The sequence below is a fragment of the Artibeus jamaicensis genome, unplaced genomic scaffold, assembly GCF_021234435.1.
Source record: "Artibeus jamaicensis isolate MK-2021 breed Jamaican fruit bat unplaced genomic scaffold, CSHL_Jam_final scaffold_1689, whole genome shotgun sequence".
NCBI lineage: Eukaryota > Metazoa > Chordata > Mammalia > Chiroptera > Phyllostomidae > Artibeus > Artibeus jamaicensis.
In genome coordinates, this window is record NW_026522029.1 from 533,457 (window position 1) to 559,107 (window position 25,651).

The 25,651-nt window shown below is 38.6% G+C and overlaps 1 protein-coding gene across 2 annotated transcripts in view; it reads left to right on the top strand.

Moving 5' to 3' along the window:
• Positions 1 to 25,651, top strand: part of NOTCH2 (notch receptor 2) — a 204,731-nt gene that overhangs the window by 84,956 nt on the left and 94,124 nt on the right. For both annotated transcript variants that reach the window (XM_037167776.2, XM_037167786.2), the window contains one exon: positions 4,765 to 4,846. In XM_037167776.2, the coding sequence (XP_037023671.2) occupies positions 4,765 to 4,846 (82 nt within the window). The remainder of the gene's footprint in view (positions 1 to 4,764; positions 4,847 to 25,651) is intronic.

Genomic DNA, 25,651 nt, shown 5'->3' on the forward strand with positions numbered 1-25,651 from the left:
TTGGATTTTGGTCCCCTTTGCTGCTTCCTGCAAGCAAACCAGGCCCCCCTGGTGCTGGCTCCTGGGTGGGTGGGCTCGTGCACCCTCCAGGACCCTGTGGGTCTCTCCAACAAACTCTCTGTGAGCCTGGGAGCGTCTCCTGGCACCTCGACCCCGAAAGTTTTTTCAGTTGGTGCTTTTAGGCTTTAATTCTGGTTGCTGGGGCCCTGGGTTGCTTGGTCTGTCTCACTGCTCGCTCCTTCACCTGATTTATCTGCATGAATGTGTGACTGCAGCCAGCCAGCCGCCTTGTGCCCTCATTGGGTCTGCCTATTGCCACCCCACACCTGGGATCTGCCAACCGCTGCCTGTGTGACTGGGTTGGTCTGGCTGCTTTTTCCTGCCCGACCCCGCTGGGCCAGCTGCTGACTCCACCCCTCTTACCTGTCTGGCTGAATGGTTTGTTGTTGTCAGACTTCCGTACAGTTCGATTTTCTGTTTTGGTTGTGTTTTTGTTGCTAAGACTTTGTTGTCTTTAAACTTGGTTGTGCAAGGAGGCATAGTGTTTCCACCTACGCCTCCATCTTGGCTGGAAGCTAAAAGAAACTTTTTACCCCATTTTACATTTATCTTACTTACTCCTGAGTTTAGATTACTTATGAAAATTTTATTACACCAAGTTATTTTCCTTGCTGACAATTTTGCAACAGAAATAACATGGATTTATTTCATTAATAAATCCAGGTAGAAAAAAAGTATTATTTAATGCTGATGATTTTAAAGATATGTCTACATAGCCAAACCAAACCCAAATCATGTGATTCTGAAAAGTATTTACATTAGTCTGTTACTAATTTAAGATTTTGCTCAGATGTCCAAAGCTTTTGCATGCTGTAAGAATTTCTTTAAAGCCGTTTAAAAATTATAACCAATCACAGAATGCATTCTATTGTCTCTGAGAGGCTTAGGACCTCTCCTTCAAGGAGAGGTGGATTTGTCAACAAACACAAATAACAGAAAATAGAAAGCTCAGAAGGTAAAAGAACAGCTTCAGAATGTCTGAATTTACAGATTTCCTAGAGGAAGATGGCTGTGGTAGGGAACCTGAGCACAGGATGCTGGCTGCCAAGTGTCTGGAGATGAAAAGGATGGGGGAGGGAAAGAAAAGGCCCCTGTGTGCTTGATCCTTTCAGTAGGGGAAAACTGTAAAACCTTTCTGGGTGGTCATAGCAAACAAGTCATGGGATAAACTCTGACTAAACCGGGGGTTCAATGTTAAGAGCACCAAATCTTAACCATTAGAACCAAGGAAGGTGTGGGTTAAACTCTGAACGTTTGCCATATGGATTCTTCTCCAACACTGAAAAAGTTCTGATGAGTGAGCCCTGGACGGGCTACCTTTGCCAGCTGCTTTACCAGGTACCATGAAAGTGCAGGAAGAGTGTGTCAACACCTCAGTCCCCTGGGAATGGCTCCAGGGGCCGGAGAGAGAGAGCAGTGCCTCTCTACAGGGTGTGAAGGCTCTCACAAAGGAGTTTACTGTGTCACCAAGAAAGTCAAGTCATTTAAAACAACATCAGCAAGCAACATATCTTACTAACACACATTCATACATTCTCTGCCTCCCCTGCCCCAAACATACAGTACTTTCAGATTTAATTTGCCAGCTCTAGACCAAATCCAAAACCAATTCCAGTTAAAAACAAGGTTCCATGGCTAGGTTGAGACACAGATTTGACAAGTAACAGATACAGTTCCAGTAATCAACTACCTAATTTTCTCACTGTAAAATGAAAGTACTGTTGGTCAGTTACATCTGGTCAGTGGTGAGCACTGCAGTTCTGTCCCTGGAACAATTAGTCAAGGCAGCTGCTCAGACAGAACCTAGAGAGACTGTCACTGGCCAGGGATCAATGAACCACAGGTGGAAAGGCCACTCAAGGCTGTCCCTTCATGGTCGCCATTGTTTTTTGATCTCCAAGAGAATATTGGGGATAGGCTACATTGGAAAAGAAAACTAATTTTTATTTTATTTGTTTAGTGTTGAAGAGAGTAGTCCAACAAATAGTCAGGATTGTCAGTAAGTCAGTCTCATCAAGTGGAAACAGACATAAAAAAACAGAAACAGAACGGAACTTCTGCAGTGGATGGGACTGGAATGCAACCCTGGGACTGACTCAGATCTGAGCCACTGAGGGTGCAAAGGAAGGATGCAATTCATCTACCCACTGGCATAACTTCTATGGTGGAGCTAGAACCCAATCTTGGAACATGAACCCAACCTTGGAACTCAAACCTGAGACACTCAGAGCAGGACAGAGGGTAGCAATCTGCTCATCAATATAACTGTAGTGCAACTCAAACCCAACCTCAGGAACTGCACAGGACTCACACCCACTTCCAGGGACTCAAGGACGAGATAAAACAATCACATGAGAGGAAAAGACAAACTGGTCAGGAAACAAAATATGTCTGGGCAAGAGGAGAGGGCTGGGAGTATCAGAGACAGACTCACAAATTGCAGTGATGCTGAACCAAAGGTCGAAGGTTTGACCAGTTGTCAATCCTGATTCATGACTCTTCTCCCCACTCTGTCCTGCTGCTGTAGAGACACAAGAGGTTACACCAGATTTGCCACAAAATTTTACTAGCATTAGAGTTCTTGGGTTCTGCAAGTTAGAAATTGAGAGGAAACCTTAGAGACAGGTTTTATTAAGCTTATGCTCAGGCACAGTGGCAGCACAGAGGAAAGTAAATCCTCTAAACTGGCACAGGGGTTGACTGCATTTGTGAGCTGGAGACAAAGTAGGCTTGTGCAAAAAGGCGGGCTCGTGCAAAAAGGCAGGCATGTGAAGGTTTCGGAGAGTGGAATTTTTCATGTCAGGGCAGGGTGACTTTCTGCCCCTGTTGGGTTGCTTGGCAACTGTCTCCACACCTGAACTATGTGGGCAACATGGTGGTGTTGCTCATTACTGCTACCCCAGGAAGGTCATGTAGTGGTCAAACCTTGATCAACTGCGCATGTGGGTCAGTAGTGTAAGTAGGACAGTTAGAAAGGAGATAAAATCAGCGACCTCTGTGTTTTTGAGTAGGGAGTAGAGGGGTGGTGACATCCTTGGGTTCCTTCTAGCCACCTGGTGTCAGCTCAGCTTCCTAGTCTTCTGCTATTTTCTATTTCAGGGTCCAAGTCCTTATACTATCATAATAGTGTTGTTGGGAAGATCGAATTAGTTGAGGACAGTACCTGTTATTTAGTTAGTGCTATGTGTTAGCTGCTGTTGTTATTACTGTTTTTTAGTGTTACTATTTTAGAGGTGAAATTTCTGTAATCATGTTCTCAAATAGTTCCATCACTTGATAACAGTACTGAGCAAATGCACGGCTCTTATGTAGTAATTGTTAATGGAGGATTTTTTGGGTAACATCCAGCTTGTGCCTGGGTCCTGCTGTGGAAAGAAGCTGGTTTTGATGCCCAGGAGGGGCAGGCCTAGAGCCCTTTTATATTGCAGTTTATTTAAAGAGTGGTGTGGCTAGAGGAGACTCAAAGTAAAGACATCTCAATTTGCTTTCAGGTATTTTTATATGTGAACCATCCTAGGAAATGGAAATTTTAGTAATCTTCTAGAAAATGTTCATGAACTTCATTTCTGATTTTTTATTTGACTAGGTTTCTTTCTGTCTTGACTTTTCAGTTGTTATTAGAGTTACAATCATTTTGGTGATGAAAAATTCTAACTCTAAGAGCTAAACAATCAAGGTATTGTAATTATATAGCAAGTGAGTGACAGACTTTGGATAGCTTTTTTCCTCTTTTGGCTTAAATCAATGAAACTTTCTACTATTGCTGTTTATTTCTGAGTAGTCTGTTTTGGGGAGGGATTAGGGTGGTGAAGTGCCTCTTCATTGCCTCATAAAGGAAATGGGGTTCAAGAATTTGAGAATTATTTTATCTGTATGTACAAATGAACTTTTTCATTTTCTTTACTTTGACCCCCCTTGTCTATAATTCATGGTCTCTTCCCTTTAAAGTTAGAGATTATATTTTAATTATTTCTCTATGTGTTCCATTTTTCCTCTGGATCCTAGTATAATGCCTGGTACATATGACTAGGCTCTCAGCTACCGTTTGTTGAATGAATATTGTTGATGTTCTTGATTACTTCTTTAAGTGGCCTTTTCTGAAACCTCACCCGAAGCCTTAATTAATTAATTAATATCATGGTGATCTAATATCTACCCAGGTCTTCCTTAATATGCGTTGATGCTCATGGCATTTCATGAGTGTTAGAGCTTGGATTTCCCTATTATCATTGGGAGATAGAGATGTAATAGCTGGGGAGATCAAGGCACAGAGAATTAATAGCATCATTCAAGATCACAAAACAGTTATGTGGGAGGAGATAATTGGGATGAGCTTCCATGCTTCTGTGACCCCAGAAGCCAAAAAAAAAAAAAACAACTAATTAAAACTCTAAAAGGATTGTATGTAAATACATATACAACCCATGGATATGAACTAAAGGGTGGAAGCCTGAGAGCTGGGGGGTGCAGGGCAGTGGAGATAAAGGGGAGAAAATATTGGGAAAACTGTAATAGTATAATCAATAAAATATACTTAAAAATAAAATAAATAAAATCTTTTTTTAAGGAAAAAAACTCTAAAAGGAAACCCAGATCAGGTTGGATCTAGGAATGAACGTTGACTTAGATTGGCTAACATTTCTTTGATGTCTGAGGGTTATGATTAGGGAATTATTTCTAATGTACATTTGTTTTTATATTTAGCATTGCAGTGTCGGGATGGCTATGAGCCCTGTGTAAATGAAGGACTATGTGTTACCTACCACAATGGCACAGGATACTGCAAGTAAGTTTTTCTTTGTGCTTTCTTTTCTTCATATTCCCATTTTATTTTACCCAAGTAGGGTACTGGGCAAGATTCAGTTCTACTATTCTATTTTTAATACTACTGTGAAATGTTACAGGTTCTTTAACTTTCCTGGTGTAGTTCTTGTGTGCATGAGGAGGGAAGGATGTGGGTGTCAGATAAATAGCTAATAAAAACTCCTCACACCTTATTGTTTTCTTTTTCATTATGAAAAGGACTTTCCAGTGAGTATTTTGAAATAACTTTAGCTAGTTTTAATTAACTAGGCTAGATAATATATATCTTGAGTGCCTTCTCTTACATTTTTCAGTTTAAGGTAAATCCTTAGAATTACTCCTCAACATGTTGGTATAATCTGGTTTTTAAGTCAAACAAAATAGATACTAACTTTTTAATTCTGCCTAATATATATGAATAATAAATAGATATTAACTTTTTTGTGAAAAGGAAAGGAACCATTTATTCAAAAGATATACAGGTTTAGAGTAATGGCGGAACATCACCATTAAATCTCAAAGTCCCTTTAAAATACTCACAGACACACACAGTCCTTCCTTCCCCCACTTTGCCCAGTCAGGCCAGTCTCAGAACATACCAATCAGAAGTGGCATCTTCCAGAAGGAAAAGAACAGAAGTCCACAGCTCACTTCTCCAGGTTCCTTTCAGTAATCCGTGCTCTGCTGGGCAGGTTTTCCACTGTCCCTGGCACCATCAGATGTGTCACCGCAATCTCCAGTTCTTAATCCAAAAGCACATGGCACCTCCTCGTGGGCCACCAGCAAGAGTCCTTTCACCAGATATTAACTTTTTAATTCTGCCTAATAGCCCTATGAAATCATTTTTTTCTATTGTAGAAATTCTGAAGGAGACTGTGCTAGAGGAAGATGCACACATACTCTAGGGATGGGGAGGGGAGCAGGTGCTGTGTGTGAATGACATGATATGGGTTTAAAAGAATGAGGATGAGAACAGGACTAGGGAGCGTAGGCTAGTTCTCCAGAGTGTTTCTTTTCTTTTTTCCAGCCATGTAGTTAGCCATATTTTTTGTTTGTTTAAGGAAGCCTCTGAGATAATCTCATAAATAGCTTTGCCAGGTTTTATATGACCTTTTTTCCTCTTCTTCCTCAGTTGAAAATTTTTGATAGGAACATGTATTCATTCTGTTTGTATCCTGGAAAATAAGATTTGATAATATGAATTTTATTTTATCTTCTTTAATACTTTTATGGGAGTGTCTCCAACACATTTTGTTTTTCCTCTGGATATTTAAGCAAATACCATAAAGATAATAATGAAATTTGTTCCCATCAACTGTATTCTAACCAGGATCTAGACTCCTTAATGTCATAAACAAGAATTTTACCAAGTCAGAAAGAATTTTCTTCACTGAAGTGAAAATATTTTAATCTGTGGTGACAGGCTTAACAATAGGTTGTTTGCATTGGAATAAAGATAACATTGGAAATGAAATTTTTTATGTAACTGATTATGTACTAAGTAAATGATTATGTACTGTTAACTTAGTTTTTCTACCTGGGAAAAAAACTCATCTCAAAACATGTGATTCATTCTCCTTTTAAGAATGGAAACACAGCTGGAAATAACAAGGGAAGGAACTTAAAATTGGCCACTGAAATCTTGTTTAGTCCCTTTTTGGCATCTGGTGTCTTAGTTACTTGCTTTATTCGATGATTCAGCTCTCTTGTGATAGTTAACCCATTACATTATGATCATTTGTTGATATATTTGTTTCTCCTACTAGGTTGTGAGGTCTTAGGCATATTTTTATAGTTATAATGCCTGGTGTGTAGCTAGTGTTTAGCAATGTGTTTCTTGAACCAAAAAGTGCTCAGTAGATATCATTTACATTGGAAATATCTATTTGTCTTAAATAAGAAGAAACTGGTCCTTTCCTCTTAAGAATTTTATTTGCCTCACATAGCATCTAGGAAGGTAGTACTACAGAGAGGCAATTCAGTTTACTTCCAAACTATCTGGAGATAATTCACCTTGATGACTTGTATAGGGAGAATTTCAGATTGGTTCTAAGAGTTGGCCTACATGTTTGTGGTCTGACATGGGGAGAGAGAGTTTCTAGAGGAGACTAATTTCTAAGCACTTACCAGGAAAGGGCACGAAGGGTCACTTTTGGGAGCAAACAGATTTGTGGGCTGCTAGACTTCAACTCTCCAACCAAGGTGAGAGACAAAGTTGCCCCTGGTTTCTGGAAGAAGCACTGCTAAGGAACAGGGAACTCACTTTGTGAATGACATAAATAGAGCAGCCTAAAGTCTGTCCCTGGGTACTTGTTAATTGTTGGTGGAATGGGTTGCTTATTGATATCATTCTGGGTGGATCCCTCAGATGTCCTCCAGCCCTCTTGTGAGGGAAATACACTCCCCGAGAAAGACAGAGTAAGAAAAAAAATGGGTGAAGCATCCTTTTGGGAGACCAATACGGACAACAAAACTTGGGGGGGGAAAGTGTGTTTTTCTATCTCAGTAAAAGTAATATCAATATCTTCAGGTGTGGTGGTGTCAGCATAAGTGGACATAGGAAACACAAGAACATCAGGGAGGCCAAGTCAACCATCCCTACATTCCATGCCAATCTCCATAGGTATTAAAGAAAATTTTAAGCAAAAATAACATCTTCTTAGCAGGCCTTTCAATATATTCCTCATCAACTTTGGTTTTTTCCCTGGGGAAAGAAGGTAGGTAGTCCAGCTTGCTCAGTAAATATTATTTTCACAAAATGGTAAATGAATATTAGAACACTTAGCAGGTTTATAAGAATTACATCAGACATGTAGGGCATGTGATTAACTTTTTACTCATGAGATTGCTTAGTGGATTAAGAAAAGAAAGTTAAAGCCAAATTCCTTTGAGGGGGAGTGGAAATCAATGGAAAATGTTTTAAAGTAGAAGCTAGCATAATGCTACTGACTCAGCTAAAATATAATGGTTGTTTATAGAAATTATAGAAATCCTTGATAAGATCATATTGACGGATGAGGATAAGTACTTGTAAAGGTTAGTTTTGTACACAGCTCAACTTTTTTTTTCCTCTTTCACTACTAGGAGCCTAAGTAGTCAATCAGTTTGTGATTATATTGGGATGCCAGACAAGGAGAGCCTGTGTAATCATGCATAAAGCTCAATTACTGCTCCTAAATAGTTGTTGTCAGATCTTAATAAAGCCCTCTCACTACAGAGAGGTAAGACATTTCATTCTCTCCCTTGTCCTACTGGGAGGTGTAAGTATATAATTAAGTTTAGCTGTCATTAATCACTTTCAAGTTGTTGGTCTCAGACTTTCAAATACAAACCATTCCAAATCCCACTTTGATTAAAAACCGTGGGCAACTCAGGTTCACTAGAATGCTGGGGGTGGGTGACGTATGATTTGTAAAGCTTGCAAAGTGTGCATTGTCAAAACATGTTTGTCATAATAGTTTAAACTTCTTGTCTGCCAATTCTTGCCCTGGCTGTTGTGGCTCAGTGGAACTATCATCCTGTAACTGAACAAAAAGGTTGCAGGTTTGATTCCTGGTCAGGGCATATATGTGAGTTGCAGGTTCTATCCCCAGTCTGGGCGTGGGCTGGCCCAGTCCCCAGGCTGGCATGTGCAGGAAGCAGCTGATTGGTGCTTCTCTCTCGAATAGATGTTTCTCACTTTTCCTCTCTCTCACCCTTCCTCTCTCTTTTAAAAGCAATGAAAAAAATGTTCTTGGGTGAGGATAAAAAATAAAAATAAATAAAGTACTTGTCTGCCAATTCTTAACATCTGGTTTATCTTTGGGTGTGTTTCTATCAACTCTTCCTCTTAACTACTGATACAATTTTATTTACTTCATATTTATGGTAGTTTTTATTATTTACTGGGCATTGTGGGTGATGCATCTTAAAGTTTATCTCTCACTAAAGAGTGTTAAGTTTTGTTCTAGTGAGCAAGCTACATTACTGGAATATCACCTTGATCCTGTGGAAGACTTACTTTTAGGCTTTGCTGTGGTAGTAGGTCTGTTTTGCCCTTAGTCTGATGGTTTAAGTCTTAGTCCTGGGATATGGGCCTTACTCCCAAGATATGAGCACCTTAAGGGGGTTCAGTGGAAGCATGAGTTGTTTCCCAAACCCTGGGGTGTTTCCTAAGCACCTCTAATTTGGCAGGATTTGAATTCAAACCTCCCACTTTCCAGAACCATGCTCGGTGTTTCAGCCTTCCAACTCTTGCTTTCTCTTGGGTTCCTAAATGTCATCTTGTTCATGCATAGTCAGGAATCATTTAAGGATTTGAGTGGAGTTGTATGCATACTTTAGTACTTCTCCATCTGGGGTGCTGTCTTTTCTAGGATCCTCAAATTCCAGCTGCTCTGCCAGTTCAGACACCTTTTACTGCTCAGCCAGTAAGACTTCCATTTTCTGTTCGCATTCTCTTCTTCTTCTGCTGCATGGACTGGGAATATTTTCATGGAAAAAGCTGTATAAATGTAGGTTTTATATAGTTTTTTTATTTTCCAGGCTCATATCCCTTTCAGTTTTTGCCTTCTTTTGGTTACTCTTTGGTACCTTTGATATTTTGTCCAGAGTTTATAATTATTAAAATTAGGAGAGTTGGTTTGATATGTGACTCTGCCATTAATTTTAATGATAAAAATTATAGTTATAAAGTAGTCTTTCAAAATTTTCTACATACCCTTTAAGAGATAACTAGCATAGTATTTGTTATACAACGGAAAGTCACCATGAGTTACATAGGTTCCTGTGGATTGATGATTGCATTTGAGAATCTCTACTTTTTGCCAAAGTATTTAACTAAAAACTACATGTTAAAACAAATCATTACAAATACGTTATAAAATACAACTTTGTGTCATATTTTACCCAAAATTTGTCGACTAGCTATAAGAGACATTAAATATTAATGAGTAACAATTACCCTTGCCAGGATTAGGGAGTAACATTGGTGGTCCAGGCCTCCTGAAACCATCCAAGAAAAGTGGAGCCATTGCTTTCGTACTCTTGATAAGTTTCTGCATGGTCAGGAGAGAATACACACTTGGAATCTCCCAGCCTGGTTCATAGCAGAGGATGCAGTAGCAATGTTGTGTTGTGAAGTGCTCCCCTAGAAAGACATTTTCAAAAGTCACAGCCATCAACATTTTCCCCTTTCACTCTTCTTGTTAGTATATTCAGTGCTATCTGGGGCAGTGTCAGATCAGAGAAATGCACTGGGAAAAATATCAATCGTTAAATCACTTTCTCTTTCTTCTCTGCTGAAACTCTGCCAGCAAAGTTCCTTCAAGAGGGGTGTCATACTTAGCAGAACATCACACATACAATTTTGCTACCAGATGCAGCAAAATGCAGAAGTAGCATGCCTAGCCACTTTTTTGTAATTCTTTTATCTTTACCATACAATGAAGAATGCTGCCTTTTGGCTCATTAAACACCTTTCACAGAGTCATCTTTGTTGTTTTTTCTTTAATGTGATGCTTAAGGAATTATTAAGTCAGGAATTATTCAGTGCATACTGTTTATGTATACCATATGTAACAATGTAACATAACTCAAGTCTATGTTAATAATTAATACTGTTATCACATTATTTCACACTTCTTTAGGAAGCCATATAATAATTATCAATTTGTTAATCTGGACTTCTTAAAGAGGTTCAGAATAAGTCTTACTAGTTTTATAAGGTCATCTGTGAAACAATTGACTGTAATGTGGAACCACCAGTGAATGGAGCTGGGACCAGGGTTAGGAGGGTGAGGCATTTGTGTTGAGCATAAAATTTAAGAGTGTGCCCAAAACTCAGTAATCAAGATAAATAATATTTTATATACTAATTAAACAATCCAAATTAATGCAAAAAATTATGATAAATGATATTCAATTTTTAACTAAAGAGAAGATCAGTATTACTGACTTTTTCTCTTTTGCCTCAGACTCCAGTATGGTTCATTCTGCCACTGGTGAGTGGATGAAGGCATCTGGGAGAGCCCTGCCTGGTGACATGGATTTTATGTCAGATAGACTACAATTTAGCTGTAATTTCTATTGCCACTCAGATCTTTGGCAAGTTAAAGAATATTATGCCAGCTAATATTTATCAAGCACTTATTATGTGCCAGGATCTGTGCTTAGCTAAGCTCTTTACATGCATTTTAGTTCTCATATTAAAGTATTTAGTCTTAATATTCCTGTTTTACCAATGAATATATGAAAACTCAGAAAGGTAAATAGTTTGTCCAACATCCCATAACTATTAAGAAGCTGACCTCTTAGAAAATGTGCTGTCACTCTGAGTCTCAGTTTGCCTATCAGTAAAATAGGACAAAAATTACCTATTTTAAAGGGGTAGTTTAAACTACCCCTTTAAAACAAAATGTGGAACATTTTAAAGTATCTAGAAGGTGGCTTTTTAGGTAAGGGATATGATTAAAACTACTTTAAATCCTGATTTTAAACTACAGACAATAGCATTCGATAGGTCTAGGCAGCTCAGAATGCTGTGGTACTGAACCTGACTGTAGCTTAACTTGAGTGTATATGGACCAGGCTTCGCTCATGCTACATTTCTGAGAATTGGCCTTTGACTTGAAATCTCAGTGCAATTACTGAAAATGAAATATAAGAAGAGGACAGTGAAGGTGGGGACAGGATATTGTCAATTAAAATGCTCTTTAGTAGAAAAAACTAAATTGAAAAACTGGAAACTTCTCCCTTCTTTTTCCTAATGGAAGATGAGCAAGTCCAAACAGATTTTATGCAGCTGTGAAATTGAGACAGGCCAAATTCAATGACTTCTGGTAACTGTTGCTGCCAGCACAAAGTCACAAGTTGGTGAACATAGTGCCTCACATTTGCTTAGTGAGTTACAGGTGTATGGATGTATGCCCTGTGAGGCTTTCCTTGTTGAGACCTTGGGGTCTGGACCTCTAACAGTACCATTCTTAAGTGATTTTCCTAATTAACATATATCCTTGAAACATCTTTTAACAAGTATGTTAAGTGTTCCTCAGGAGTTTTTCATAAAAGAAGTCTTGATTATCAGTTTCTCATCAACATATAACAGAATTTCCATATTCTTCTAACTAATCTTCATTCTTTAGATGGGAACCCCTATAAACTTCAGTGTTAGGTGAAAAAGTAGGAGAAGGTGGTTCTTGGGCTAAGTTTATATCCTTTTGCCTTTCTAGGGTAACTGCCAATAAGTTAAATCAACTAATTTTGGCCTATAAAATTGGCATGCATAGATGTGAGTTTAGCTCTTTCAGCACAATTCCCAGGTTAACCATAATCCTATATAAAGTTTCTTTCTTATTCTATGGTGGCATGTCAGCACCATTAATTTTATGTAGGAATTCTTTTGCCCCCTTTTTTCTTGTGATTAAGCAGGATGAGAAATATTTTTCTTTCAGAACCTGAAATAGCTTAATTAAATTCTTCATTTAAAATTTTGGCTATCCGTCTTTCATCAAGGCTAGTAAGATTGAATACAAAGGGCCAGAGAATATCAGAATGTGATAAAAATGTAATTATCTAGAAGTTTCCAAGTACTGTTTTCTTTGTTAAGCTGCCATAAATATGTGTGTGTGACGGAGGTTTTCATTAAGCCTCTTCTCAAGATCCTGTACCTAGGAATTTTGTCGTTGGGAATGAACTTTGGTGTCTCCTTCACCCCTACTGTGTGTGTGTGTATTATGTGAATGTTTTGTTTTCATGTTTGTCTTAGTTATATTTTACTCTGCATCTTAACTTGAGGTATACTACATTTTCTCTGGGTCTTCCTGAAGTTCTCTGTATTTAGCCATCATCAGTAATCTTCACTAGCTCTTTGTCCTCTGTGTCTAAACGTGTATTAGAGATCGTTACACTGTTGCCTTCAGTGTTGCATTATTAATGCAATTATATTGTTTAAATTTTTCCTCTCCTAAATAGTGTCCTATTGGATCTTAGTGAAAAGGACTTTATAAAAAAAGTGAAAGCAAAGTATGGTAAAGGCATCATTGCCCTGGCCTGGTGTCTCAGTTGGTTGGAGTATTGTCTCATATACCAAAAGGTAGTGGGTTCAATTCCCGGTCAAGGCACATACCTGGGTTGTGGGTTTGATCCCCTGTGGGGGCAGCCAATTAATGTTTCTCTTTCTCTTTCTGTTTTCCCCCTTCCTCTCTCTGTAAAGGCAATCAATAAAAATTTTTAAGGCATTATTTAAGTGACAGATGGTATTACTCAGTGAACACATCTAACTGCAATATTATGCCCAATTTTTTTCTTCACCTAAGTATGAGGAGAAGGTAGGTAGGTGTTAATGAGAAAATAACCTGGCTAGGACTTATGTGGAACAGTAGCATTTATGGTGGTGAGTCTGTATAGATTCAGGCCAATTTCCTGAAGTTACTATATCTATGAACGTGTGTCCTGAACACTGAAAGTCAGGTAGACTCTGAAGCACTGTAGGATCCCCTTACGCTTTGTCTTAGCTCAGGCTGATATAACAGACTGCCGCACACTGGGTGGCTTAACCAACAGACATTTAGTTCTTACAGTTCCTGAGGCTGGGAAGTCTCTGTGAGGGCCTTCTTTGTGGTTTGCAGATGTCTGCCTTCTCCCTATACCCTCACATTGTGGGGAGAGAGAGCTCTGGTCCCTTCACCTACTTATAAGGGCACTAATCCCACAGCAAGTATCCCACCCTTGTGACTTCATCTACCTAATTACCTCCTAAAGTCCTCACCTCCAAATACATTGGGGAATTGGGTGCAATGTATGAATTTGAGGGAAGGGATACAAGCATTCACTTTATAACTCTCCCAAGTTATTTAACGAGTATTTATTGAGCCAGCTATTATGATTGAGCACATGGTGGATTTTGTGAAGACACAGAAAAGCCCAAGAGGCCTGTGCTGTCTGATTTCTTTGTCACAAGAATGCATATCTTGCCAGTATCTGGTGGAGAGTGTTGTGTTTCTCTGGCACATGGCATGGTGGCAGTTCTGTGACATCCTGCCATCTTGTTGGGGAGATGAGGCACCCATGCATGTATAAAGTAAAACCATTTGTAATTGTCCAGTGTAGCAGCACGGATGTTAAGAACTATGGTAATTCAGACAAGGGAACAACTGTGGGACAGAAGACCAAAATCAGAAGAGTTTTAATGGGTAAGTTAGATTATAAATTTGAAAATATTGACAGTGCTTTAGGAGGTGGATAGGTAAAATGATGGAAGTGGAAGGGCCATTGTTTCCTGGAATAATCATTACCAATGTCATCATTTTTTCTTAAAGACATGGTTTTAAAACTTCTCTTCATCTTGGTTGCTCTCTTCTGTCTATACTTCAGTTTGTGTGAGGCTTACTAAATCAGTATGTGGATAATTTGGTTTCATAGTGACAGAAAAGTGATTTTTTAAAAAGCATTGCTTTAGCCCATGTTGGCTGGAGTGCTTGAACATTGACTGTCTAGATTGAGGGAGGAAGAGGAGACCTGCTTCCCTCTCAGACCTCTTTTTGAGTGTTGATTCTAGTGCTCTTTCCAAATTAGGACAGCTGGAAAGGCTTGTGGATGCCATTGACCATCAGGATTCAGGAATCTCTGAGGCAAGGAGAATGGGCTGGGATAGGAGGAGTGATGGAAAAGCAGCAACACTAAGAACAGAATCAATTTTCATACACAACACAGTGCATTCTCTTAACTGATAATTCAGGTAACCCAGCTTCAGATCTCTTCTGTCTAGCATATCACTGGCCTGATCCAGTTCAGTTCAGGGGTCCAGAGTGAGCAAGCATCTGTTAGCCCAATCTTTGGTTACCCCAAATTAGCTCATGTTCTTACTGCTTGTTCCCTCTGATTATATAGTACACATCCAAACCCTCAATTATCCAGAATAAACCAGGGCTGTCTATTTTGTTTGGAAAACATTTGACAGTGGCTATGATTCTCTTGCCTAGACCATGGTAGAGCCTTAGCCATTTAATCACCTGTGCCTTTAAGATTTTGAAATGCTGGTTCTGGTTGTGTAAGCCAGACATATCTCCTTGAGGAATTATTTTACTGGGAAACTAGCCCTTTCAGAAACCTCAGTCATCCCAAAAAGTACCTCAGGAACCTCTTTGACTTTAGTAATATTTGTATATAATGATTGTAAGGTCTGACTTCTTAAATTTCATATTGTTAAAACTCAGAGCATTGAATTTCACTCTTAAAAAATGGGTAGACTTGATTACTAATGAAAAGTGGACTCATTTTCTTCCAGGCAAAGGCTGACATTGACTCTCAGAGTTCATAATTAGTCTCCACAGAAGCAAACTCTATCACCTATTCTTTCCTAAATATTAAGCATTATGAGCTAGGGAAGTGAGTAAAATAGGCATTTATGTATTGAGAGGATGTATTAAAATGATACCTGGAAACAGATCCTATGTAAACTTAGTTAAGTAATGATTCCATGAAAGTTTAAATTTGGTGCCTCTCTCCCCAGACCATTGTTATACACACACACCCATCATTTTTAGCCTGATGTATATTATCAGCAGCTCACATTCCATAAGGAGGCTGCAGTGTCTACCACTATTCTATGCTGAAGAATACAGGCTCTCATGTTGGCCAGTTGTTTGGGGAAGATGCTGACTTTTCTTTCCTTTTTAGGTTCAGGATTCCTTTTTATGTCCCATATGCTGTTTAAATATATTTTTCTTTCTTCTTTACATGTTCTTTGCTTCCATATGCTTCCTATGAAGGGTTATTTGAAAGTGTACATTTTGCAACAATTCATTTATACAAGCATGTATTGAACCATCTGTGCACTTACAAGGATAATAGGTAGGCAGGGTGAAGGAGCCCTTGCACAGAGTGTCAATGGCCAAAAGAATACAACCATTGACTCTAAGGATTAACATCAGCAAGTATCATTACATCCTTGGGCGGTACTGCTGAGGAAATTCAAAAGCCAAAAACTGTTGAGTCATTGTATCAGGAGGATGAAGGGACTTTGGTACAAGCACCTTTTCTGCTTATCTTGTTTTATAGGTGAGGACCCCCAGTGAGTTACCCTGTGTTATAGTAACTAATTAGAATGTAGACTGGGACTAAAGGTTTCTCCAACCTCACTAGGTGATCAAAAGACTCAGCACTATTTCTTTTCATTCTTGATACCAGCCTTCAAGGAACTGATGTGGGTGGATGCTTTATTTATATATGTACCTGGGTGGTGAGAGATGGGGGAGAGAGGATTAAAAAAATAAAAAGTTTGGGCTTTTCTGAGTCAATTTTTCTGAAAGAGCAGTAATTTTAACTCTTGCTATACATTTTTATTTTTTAACATTCCATGAAACAAAACACTGAAATTCTTTTAAGTTCCTCATAAAGGCCTATATGAATATTCAAGGGGCCATGGGACATACCTAAATGGAATCTTACAATTTTAGAGCTTAAGGAACTATTATAGATTATTTGCTCTACCATCTTGTTTCAATGCACGAAGCAGTTGAGGCTCAGAGAGGTAAAGTGGCTTGTTTAAGGTCTAGCAGCAGAGCCAGGCTGGTATAGAAGGAAGGTTTGTTGGGAGCCACTTTATCAAAAAGATATGGGAGCCTGTGAAGGTCTTGGGTGAGAGATTTTGATAATATACTAGTTATCTTTTTCTTCATAAATATATTTGTTCTAATATGTCCCAAATACATCTCACCTATTACTAGACATGTTTTTTTTTGTTTTTTTTTAAGCAGAGTAGTGCAGGAGAATGTAGTGATGTCAAGTGTGGTTTTGCCCTGACTCAGTTTAGTAAGTGAAGTGCCTCCCCAGAGTTAATGTGAAAACATGGGGTGTGATTTATATTCTGATTTCTACTATAAGATAACTTTTTGTTTAGATTTGGGAGATTTTATTTGAAGCTTCAATTTGGTTGCTAAGTACAGGTTAGCCTGGGCCATTTCAGGTTTCGTGGTGTCTGCTGTGCTTGTTACCTACATCTTTTTTGGTTTGTGGGTAAATGTACTATATTCTGAGAATGCATTTATCTCCCCGTAAGTAAATTTGAGTGTGTTATTTCAGGATATTCGTTCGATACTCAGCTTCAATGGTTTGGAAGGGCACAGATCATTGTAATACCTATGATTTTTTATTTTATTTTTATTTTTAATCTCCTGGGCCATTGTCCAGTCATTTAAGGGAAGTGTAGAGGTTTTTGTATTGAAGTAGACACTGTTATTATTTTTGTATATGTCCACTATTTTTATCTGTGGTTCTAATTAAGGCCATTTAAGTGGGATTTTGATGTATTTTAGAGCATTCTGAAATGATATTTTCCAGTTATTCATTGAAGAGTTTTGTATAGCTTCACATGTGATTACTTTGAGAATGATTTATTCAGAATCTACAAAGGAATATTTTTGCCCTCTTAAAATTTGAAGAAATGCAGATTTTTCTCCAGCTTACTTTTATATTCACATTTGGTTTTATATGATTTGGGTACAATTATTTTGAAGTGGGGATCTTTTCAGATCAAGCCATTAGTTTTTGGAACTGTTCTGTTTTCAGACATTTTTTTTTTTTTTGAGTTCAGAACGTTGAAGATAGTAATCCATTCCCATTGGAGAACAGAAAGCAGGTACCACACTCACTTTTCTTCTTTGACATCTTGTTTAATTTTCACTGCTTGGTCTCTAAAGAATCTAGCAGTTCATGCTTCTGAGCCAGTAGGATATTCCGTCACTTAGGGCTCCGTGTTTGGGTGGTTCATGTAGTCAGTTTCTTGTCAAAGATTAATAAAAGTGCAAGAGAAAATGAAGATCATGTGTCAGTTAACTTCATATTTGGGGGGAAATGTGATTTTTAAAAATCCTTTTCATATGGTGTTGGCTGGCTCACTTTGAATGATTTAGGGATGAGTGAAGCTTAAGAAGTCCTCTAAATATCAGGAATATTAATTAGTTTTGATAATCTTTGGGTAAGTATGAACCTAGTGGTTTCCAAACTTCGAGTATAAAGGGTCTTTTTAAGGTGTAGATGTAGGTTCAACAGACTCTTGTATTTTACCTTTTGGCTCCTGTTAAGAATATGAGCACTGAATAGCTGACTGCCTCCCATATGTCAGTTACTGTGTTAGGCACCTGGAATATGGTGCTGAACAATTCTTAATCTGTTAGGGAGGACACATACCCATAATAAAGTATAATAAGAGATATGATATGTTAGGGTTATAGGAATGTACTGAAGGTGCATTGAACTGATTTCTCCAAGGGAAAAAATATTTAAGCAGAATCTTGAAGGAATTTCAGGGCTGAGCTATGAGAAGAGGGTGGGCAAAAGTGTTTTGGGCTAAGTGAACAGCATGTACAAAGGTCTGGAGGTGAGAAGCCTTGTGCTGTAGCACGTTCTGGGCCTAGAAGTTGAGCCTAGCAAGACTGTAATGCATGAAGGAGAGATGGTCTAAAGATGAAGCCATTTCTCAATCTCTTGTTTGCATACAATGCATAATGTCAAAATCTAAGAATGGAATAACCATTTTATAATACCTTTGTATTTTAATAATGAAAACAGCATCTAAAATCCATTTAAATATGGACAGGACATTATTTAGTAGTCTAGAAAGTGTGTTATAAACATTGCAGGCTCCTTGCCATAATCATACAGTGCATAGCTTGAGAACAACTGACCAAACTCATTCATTTTTGCCTATTACTGTGAAGAGTGCTTTTTGTAAACTCATGTTTAGAGTATGTTTTCCATGTTTTAATCAAAAGTAGATATTTTTTCAGGGTTTAGTGCAATGAAATATGGTGAGGTACTGATTGTATGCTAGAAGACTGAAGAATGACCACCTTCTGTTATAGCAGCAACACAAGTCTTTCAGCACTGTTTATGTGCCCTTGCCCAATCAATCTTTCAGGTGATGATGGAAGAGACTAGGTGCTCAGTTCAGCTTCTGAGTTCTGATAAATGAGCCCAGATTATAAACTGGAAGATAAGGGCATTTGCAAATTCTTGTGTAAATAAAGCATGGTTTCCCATTGCAGTGGTTACTGATTTCATAGTCTCTGATGAAGATGAATGATGCTGTGAATTAACAGCTTCACAGCTTGTACCACTGCAGCTTCTCTTGGGTTTGGATTTATTAAAATCAGTGTGTGTTTACTGCTTTATTCAGATGGGGGTGGTGGTGAATGAAAACCTGAACACATGAAAACCAAGTGAGGTGGTGTTTCAGATGATTCCCAGCCTCGAAATTCCCTGTGAAATTCTTTTCCTGTGGGAAACTTTTAATTTGGAAGCATTCAGCCTAATGTGGGAACCAAGATTAACATTTTCTGAAATACCTCTACAAGAAAAGCAGAAATGTTCTATTCCGGAAGCTGAATTTACATGTTAGAAAATGGGCTGTCCTTGCAGTATTTGGTAGTTTTTATTTGTTAGTTGTGATAAAAAGTGTGTGTGTGTGTGTACATGCACGCACGTGTGTATGAGAGAGAGAGAGAGAATGTGAGAGTGAATTGATTGTATATTTGTCTTCGTTTCCTTTACATTCAACTAGCAAAGCGCTGGAAAGTGTTTTACCACAAACCAGCCCAGTACTGGGTCCTGTCTGTATACACGAATACTTTGTTTAGTACTTTTTGTTTTTCCTTCTTGCTGAGTAAGCTGTAGTGGTTGTTTTTTTTGTGGGGGGGAGGTGAGAGTGGGAGTGGGAATGGCAAGAGGTCAACATGACAGAGCTTCTTCCCCTTTCTTCCCCTTTCAACCAGGAAGTTAACCAGAAGTCTTCATGTGTTGTTGTTTTTTTTCCTTTTTTATAAAAAAAAAAAACAAGGTCAGGAATCTAGTTAGTTACCTTTGCACAGAGTTACAGAATCAGCAAGTTGACAGTCTGATGAGATGTCAAACTGGAGGTACAAGGAGCAGGGGGACCATGAAGTTAGACTATTAGGTTGGGCCTGTTGAATGCCAGCCGTAGAGTTTAGCCTTGATTTTGTAGGCTCTAGGGCATCTAGAAGTTTGTAGCCAGAGCCTTGGGAATTAAATGTTAAACAGAAACTTTCACTGGTTACAGTTAGCCTTGGCTGTTAGCAATTATTTTTATCTACTTTAACAGGGGGAGCAGGAAACTAAGCTGGCATTATGGTCACAGAAAAGAACAGACTGATTTGGGGCTCTTTCAGAATGCAGGCCTTTGTTACCGACCAATGCTTAATTTGGTTTCTGAGTTTTGTTATTTTTTCCTCCTGCCCTTACCTCATTTACCTTAACGACAGCTCCCCCCTCTAGAGCACAGCTAGGGCAGGCTGCCACTGCGGATTGGGGGGCCAGCCGAGAGGCCCAGAGCAAGAAGAAAGTGGGTTGAAAGCAGAGTTCTGTTTAAAGAATTTTCTGCTGGAAACTAGCCCAGAGGGAGTAAAGAGGAGCTTTAATGAGGAGCAGCTGCAGGGCCGACGCAACCCACATGAGACATTTTTTTCCCCTCCGTTCCACATTCTGTATAGTTTTTAAAACATCATGATTTTGAAATAGCTGTTTTGTAAAGCCCGCCTCTCTTTTTCTTCTTGTATGCAGTGGGGTTTTGCTTTGTTGTTTTATTTTTTTAATGACCAAATCCCTGCTTAAAAAAAAAGCTAAAGGCAACACTGCAGCAAAGCCCTGGATGCAGTTTGGGCTCACCCTGCCGATACAGAACATTCAGTGGAGAAAACAAGGAGAGAGAACACTGGCTTTTATTTGGAAAAAGGGGCTTATTTCCTGCTCAGACTTCAGTCATCTTGGAGCTGACATGCTGCTACAGTGTTTTCAGCTTTTCTCTAGACGAGTGGCTATTCACTTAGGAAACTTGAAAGAACAAATTTTTCTGTCCTGTATTACTAGGGAGACTAATCCTGAGCTGCAGCCATTGCCAGATAGATTGGAATTGCTGTTCAAATCCCAGGGTCGTTGAAATCTGTGTAAAGTGGCTACATGTAAACGAATCCAGGCTGCCCGTGACATGTGAGCACTGGGGTCTGGTTCTTGTCTGCTTTACTGAGGGGGTCTATATGGGCATCTTTTCCATTGCAAAGTTTTCTATTTCCATTAGGAGGAAACCCTTGTTTTTCTCTCTTTTTCACCCTCTTTTCTTCCTCTTCATCTTATTCCTCATGTTAGTGTTTGAACAGTAACAATGAAAGAGTGGACCTCTTCATGTCAGAGATGGCAGACTGTTTCAAAAAAGGCAAAGACCTAATAAGTATTCAGATCAGTTTTTGGAATTACTTTACAGGAAAAAAGCCCTCCAAAACTTTCCCTGTATTCACAGCCTTGTCTGTGAACTATATTCTTTCCGAGTTCCAAAGCCAGAGAAGGGGGACAGAACAGGAGGAAGTCACTGAGAGAACCACTGAAATAAGTGCTCACTTCCCTCCAGGAGGGAGGCATTCAAACAGTTTTGGGAACAAAAGGCAGCTGTTAGATTTATTCATTAACATTTTAGAATATATTTTACATAGACCTTTATTCAAGAGGTAGGCCATTTTTGAAAATTTACTATGGTAACTTAAAAGAACTGTGATTTCTGAGGGAACCTAAGTGATCATCCTTGATGATCAGCCATGTTTCCAGCCTCTAACCAAACTCAGCTCTACTCATTCCAAGAAGAAAGCTATTTAAGCTCTTGTTTTTCAGGCAGAGTCTTAATTCCCACTCAGATCCACAGGTATGAGGGGTACTCGTATTATAGTTGAACAGGAATTTGCAGAGTTGAAAGGCCTCCTGACTTAGGAAACATGGTCTTTTATTTATAGCTTTTTCACCCATTTCTTCTTTTTTCTGTGTCCATAATTCTACTGAGCCTCTTGGGGATTGAGGGATAATCTTGTACCTCAGGATGATTCTTAGGGTTGATTTGGCCTGTGTTCTTCCATAGGCCAAACCACAGAGTTTGGTACTTTCTTAGTACTTTTTGTGTACCTAATACTCTGTGTTCCGATCACAAAATGGGATTGGAAGGGGATTTTGTAGCAGATTTGGATTGACTGACTTTATCCATTATATGAAATTTAATTTGCTTTGGAACCAGTTGCCTAATGGCACATAGGGGCTCATAGTATACAAGACACCTGTACCAGGGTCTCAAGACATGCCTGTCCTCTCCCCAACACCCACCCCACACAGGAAATCCAATGGGAGCTTGATAGGCACAGGTAAGATATAACAATGGCTTAAATGAAGAGCCATGCTAGTAGAAATAATGTACTACCTAACATGGCACTGCATCTACTGTTGGAGGGATCAGAGATGAGTAAGAGGGTTTGGAAGAGGCTTAATGGAGGACTTCAGTTTGGAGCAGATCCTTGAAGCAGAGATGGAAGGAACATAAACTAGAGGATAACAGATGGGAAAGCATGTTTCTCACTGGAAAGTAGAAAGAAGATTTTTATATAGGGAACATTAGACAAGAGTGTGGAAGTAGCTGGAGTGTTTCAGTTACGAACTACTAAGCAGTAAGAAAGCTGGTAGGAGTGAGGCAGACAAGCAGGTCACAGATTCCAAGGCACTTGAATTTGAAGGGCTGGGCACTAGTGCTAGTTTCTTAGCAGAGAAGTGATGATCAAAATTATGCTTGTGAAGGGTTTTTCTTTATGTGGGGTGCTTAGTTTCAGCAAGGAATTTCCTGGCTGTCATCACGGGGAGGTATGGGTAGAATGATGGTGCAGCTAAGGTGATAGAACTGACTGAATAGGTGCCGGTCTTGGGGCAGGACCTAGTAGAACACTGTCAGTTAAGTTCTATTTTATCTTTTGATAAAAGATACAGGTAAAAAAGGGATACAGTTATGAATGATGCAGAACTGGGGGAAATTGCTAAATTTACAAGCTTGGGCGCAGGTCCATTTAGCTTTGGTGTCATTATCAGTGCAAGAGGAGTTCAGGCCAGTTGACTTCTGAAGTGTGGTGGCGAACTGAAGTTCTGTGATTATGTGAGTAACGGGTAAGTTATCTCAATCAAGAAAACTTGGGATAAAGATTTAGCACAGTGAATTTAAAAGGTACAAATAATAGGTTCAACTATTGGGTTAAAAAACATGTTGCATGAGTACAGAATAGAGAATTATTCCATAAAAGTAGTTCATGTGAGGCCCTGGCTATATAGTTCCATTGGTTAGAGTGTCATCCCAATATGCCAAGGTTGCAGGTTCGATCCCTGATCAGGGCACATACAAAAATCAACCAATGAATGTATAAATAAATGAAACAACAAATTGATGTTTCTCTTTCTCCCTCTCTCCCTCCCCCTCCCTCCTCCGTCTCCTTCTCCCCTACTCTCTTTTTCTAAAAAAAATCAATAAAAATAAAACAATTTTAGAAAGTCGTTCATGTGGAGAAAGAAAAGATCTGGGTGTTTTAACTGACTATGTGTTCAGTAGCAGGTAATGGTATTTTGTGGCTTCCAAAAAAGTGAACACGGCTTTAGGCTGCAATAGTAGAAACATAGTGTCAAGAAGGCGACAATCCAGCTCTGTGCTGCTCTAGTAAGAACATATGTGTAATTTTTTTTCTTCTTCCCATTTTGGGCTCCACATTTTAAAGAGGTTTACCTAGAATCATCCTGGAGGGTGGGGAACAGGATAGGTTTGATGCCTTTGCTTTCTGCTAGCTGTGAAATCTTAATTTTACTAAGCTTCAAGGTCCTCATATACAGAATGGAGATTACAGTACACTGTTATAGGGAGTAATAAAAAAAGATAATAGCTGTAAAATACTTAGCAAATACATAATACATAGTAAATGCTTCAAAAATTTTGGTGACTATTGTTACTACTATTGTTAACTTAAACATAGAAGAGCCACTAAAATAGTGAGGAAGTTTGAAAATAATTTTATACTGAGGAATAGGCCAAAGCTCTGAATCCTGAAGAGAGGAAAATAAAGGGTCAACAGAACTATCTTCAAATTCTTTAAGGGCTTAGTGTAAGAGAGCAGACCTTGCTCCTTTTAGTTTTATAGGATAGGCATAGCCAGTAGGTAGAAATTGTAGGGAGGCAGAATTAAAAAGAAAAAGACACAATTCACATACTACTGCATTTACCATTTTAAAATGTACAATTTAGTAGTTTTTAGTATCTTCACAGATATGTGTAACCATTACTATTACTTAATGTCTAAACATTGTCATTATGTCCTTCTTACCCCAAGAAACATTCTAGTTCTTAGTAGCCATTCTCCATTTCCCTTTTTTCCTAGCCCCTGGCCACACTAATCTATTTTTTTCAATCTCTGTAGATTTTCCTATTCTGGACATTTCATAAAAATGAAATCATATAATATATGGCTTTTTGTGTCTAAGTAACTTCACTTAGCATGGTATCTTCAAGGTTGATCCAGGTCATAGCATGTATCATGTCTTTTTTCCTTTTTATGGAAAATAATATTTCATTATATGGATATACCACATTTTATTTATCCATGTACCTAGGAGGGAGGCAGGATTTTAAGACATCAGGAGGAAAGAGCTTTCTCACCATCGGATCCACTCACACTGAAGGCTGTTCTCTTGTTGTAGTGAGCCAGTAGTTTTATTTTACTTAGTAGATGCACGGTGATTACTATGTGCTGGATATCACTCTAAGTGTTTTACAATTACTTAAAAGCCCTATGAGGTACGCATTATTATTAAATCCATTTTACAACAAGGAGGTTTAGTAACTTGCTCAAAATCACTCATCGAGTAGATGGGGAACTGGGATTGAAATCCAAGTGGTCTGGTTCTAGAGCCTGTCCTCTCCATAGCAGGAACAATAATTTCAACATTTATTAAATTCTAACTATTTCTAAGGCTCCATGCTTAATTGTTTGCATTCAGGTAGAGGCTTGTAATCATCTTTTAGTGATATTTTAGAAAGAATTGTACCACTGGGTAGAACTTGCCTTAGGGTACCTTGAATCCCAAGGTTCTGATATTCCATGGATGGATGGAAGGAAATAGGGAACAAACCAGCAATAAGATGCATGTCCTCAGGCATTTAAGACAATCAGAATTCATGAATGATAAGTATTATAGGAATTCAGTTAACAATAGTTGTCAGAACATGGTAAGAAATTATATGTAACCTAAAAGGACTAACCAAAAGTGACTTTTGAGATTGTGAATGGAGGCCTTAGAAAAATGAAGGAATTTGAAGTCTCATGGGACCATGATGTCACTTTTTAACTGTGTTGATTCAAGTATTGACAGTATTTATTGTATTAGTGTAAGTATTTGGGAGTCAAATACATGATGGTAGTTGTTGAAAACCAAATGAACAATAGCAATAACAAATGCATATGAGAGAATAGAGCAGGGCGGCCCAGACTTAAACTGAAGGTGGCCATGATTGATGGGGAAGTAAACCCAAATGTAAAAAGAGTAAAATGATGGAGGGTGTGTTCAGCAATACCTCCTATAAGAGAGAGAATTTCCTTTTGATGAAATCTCAGATGAGACCACTGAACTTGACAAGGGGAACATTGCTCTTAGAACATAGTTTCTGGGCAATAATTTGAAAGTTTTTTAAAAAAGAGATGAGTAAGAAGAAGATAGAAAAGAAAGGAAAAAATACCCATGAAACTAGGCTACCATTATAGAAGTTTGGCTGTGAAGGAAGAGGAATTGGGAAAGGGAAATGAAGCTTAGTGAAAAAATGTAGGTTAAAAAAGAATTGTACATGTTTTAAGGTAATGAAAGAGGCTGATGTCTAGTCCTTTAGAACATCTTAAATAAGAAATTAAGTCTTTATTATTATACCAATAATAGGTCTAGTTTGACATAGAAATTAGATGTG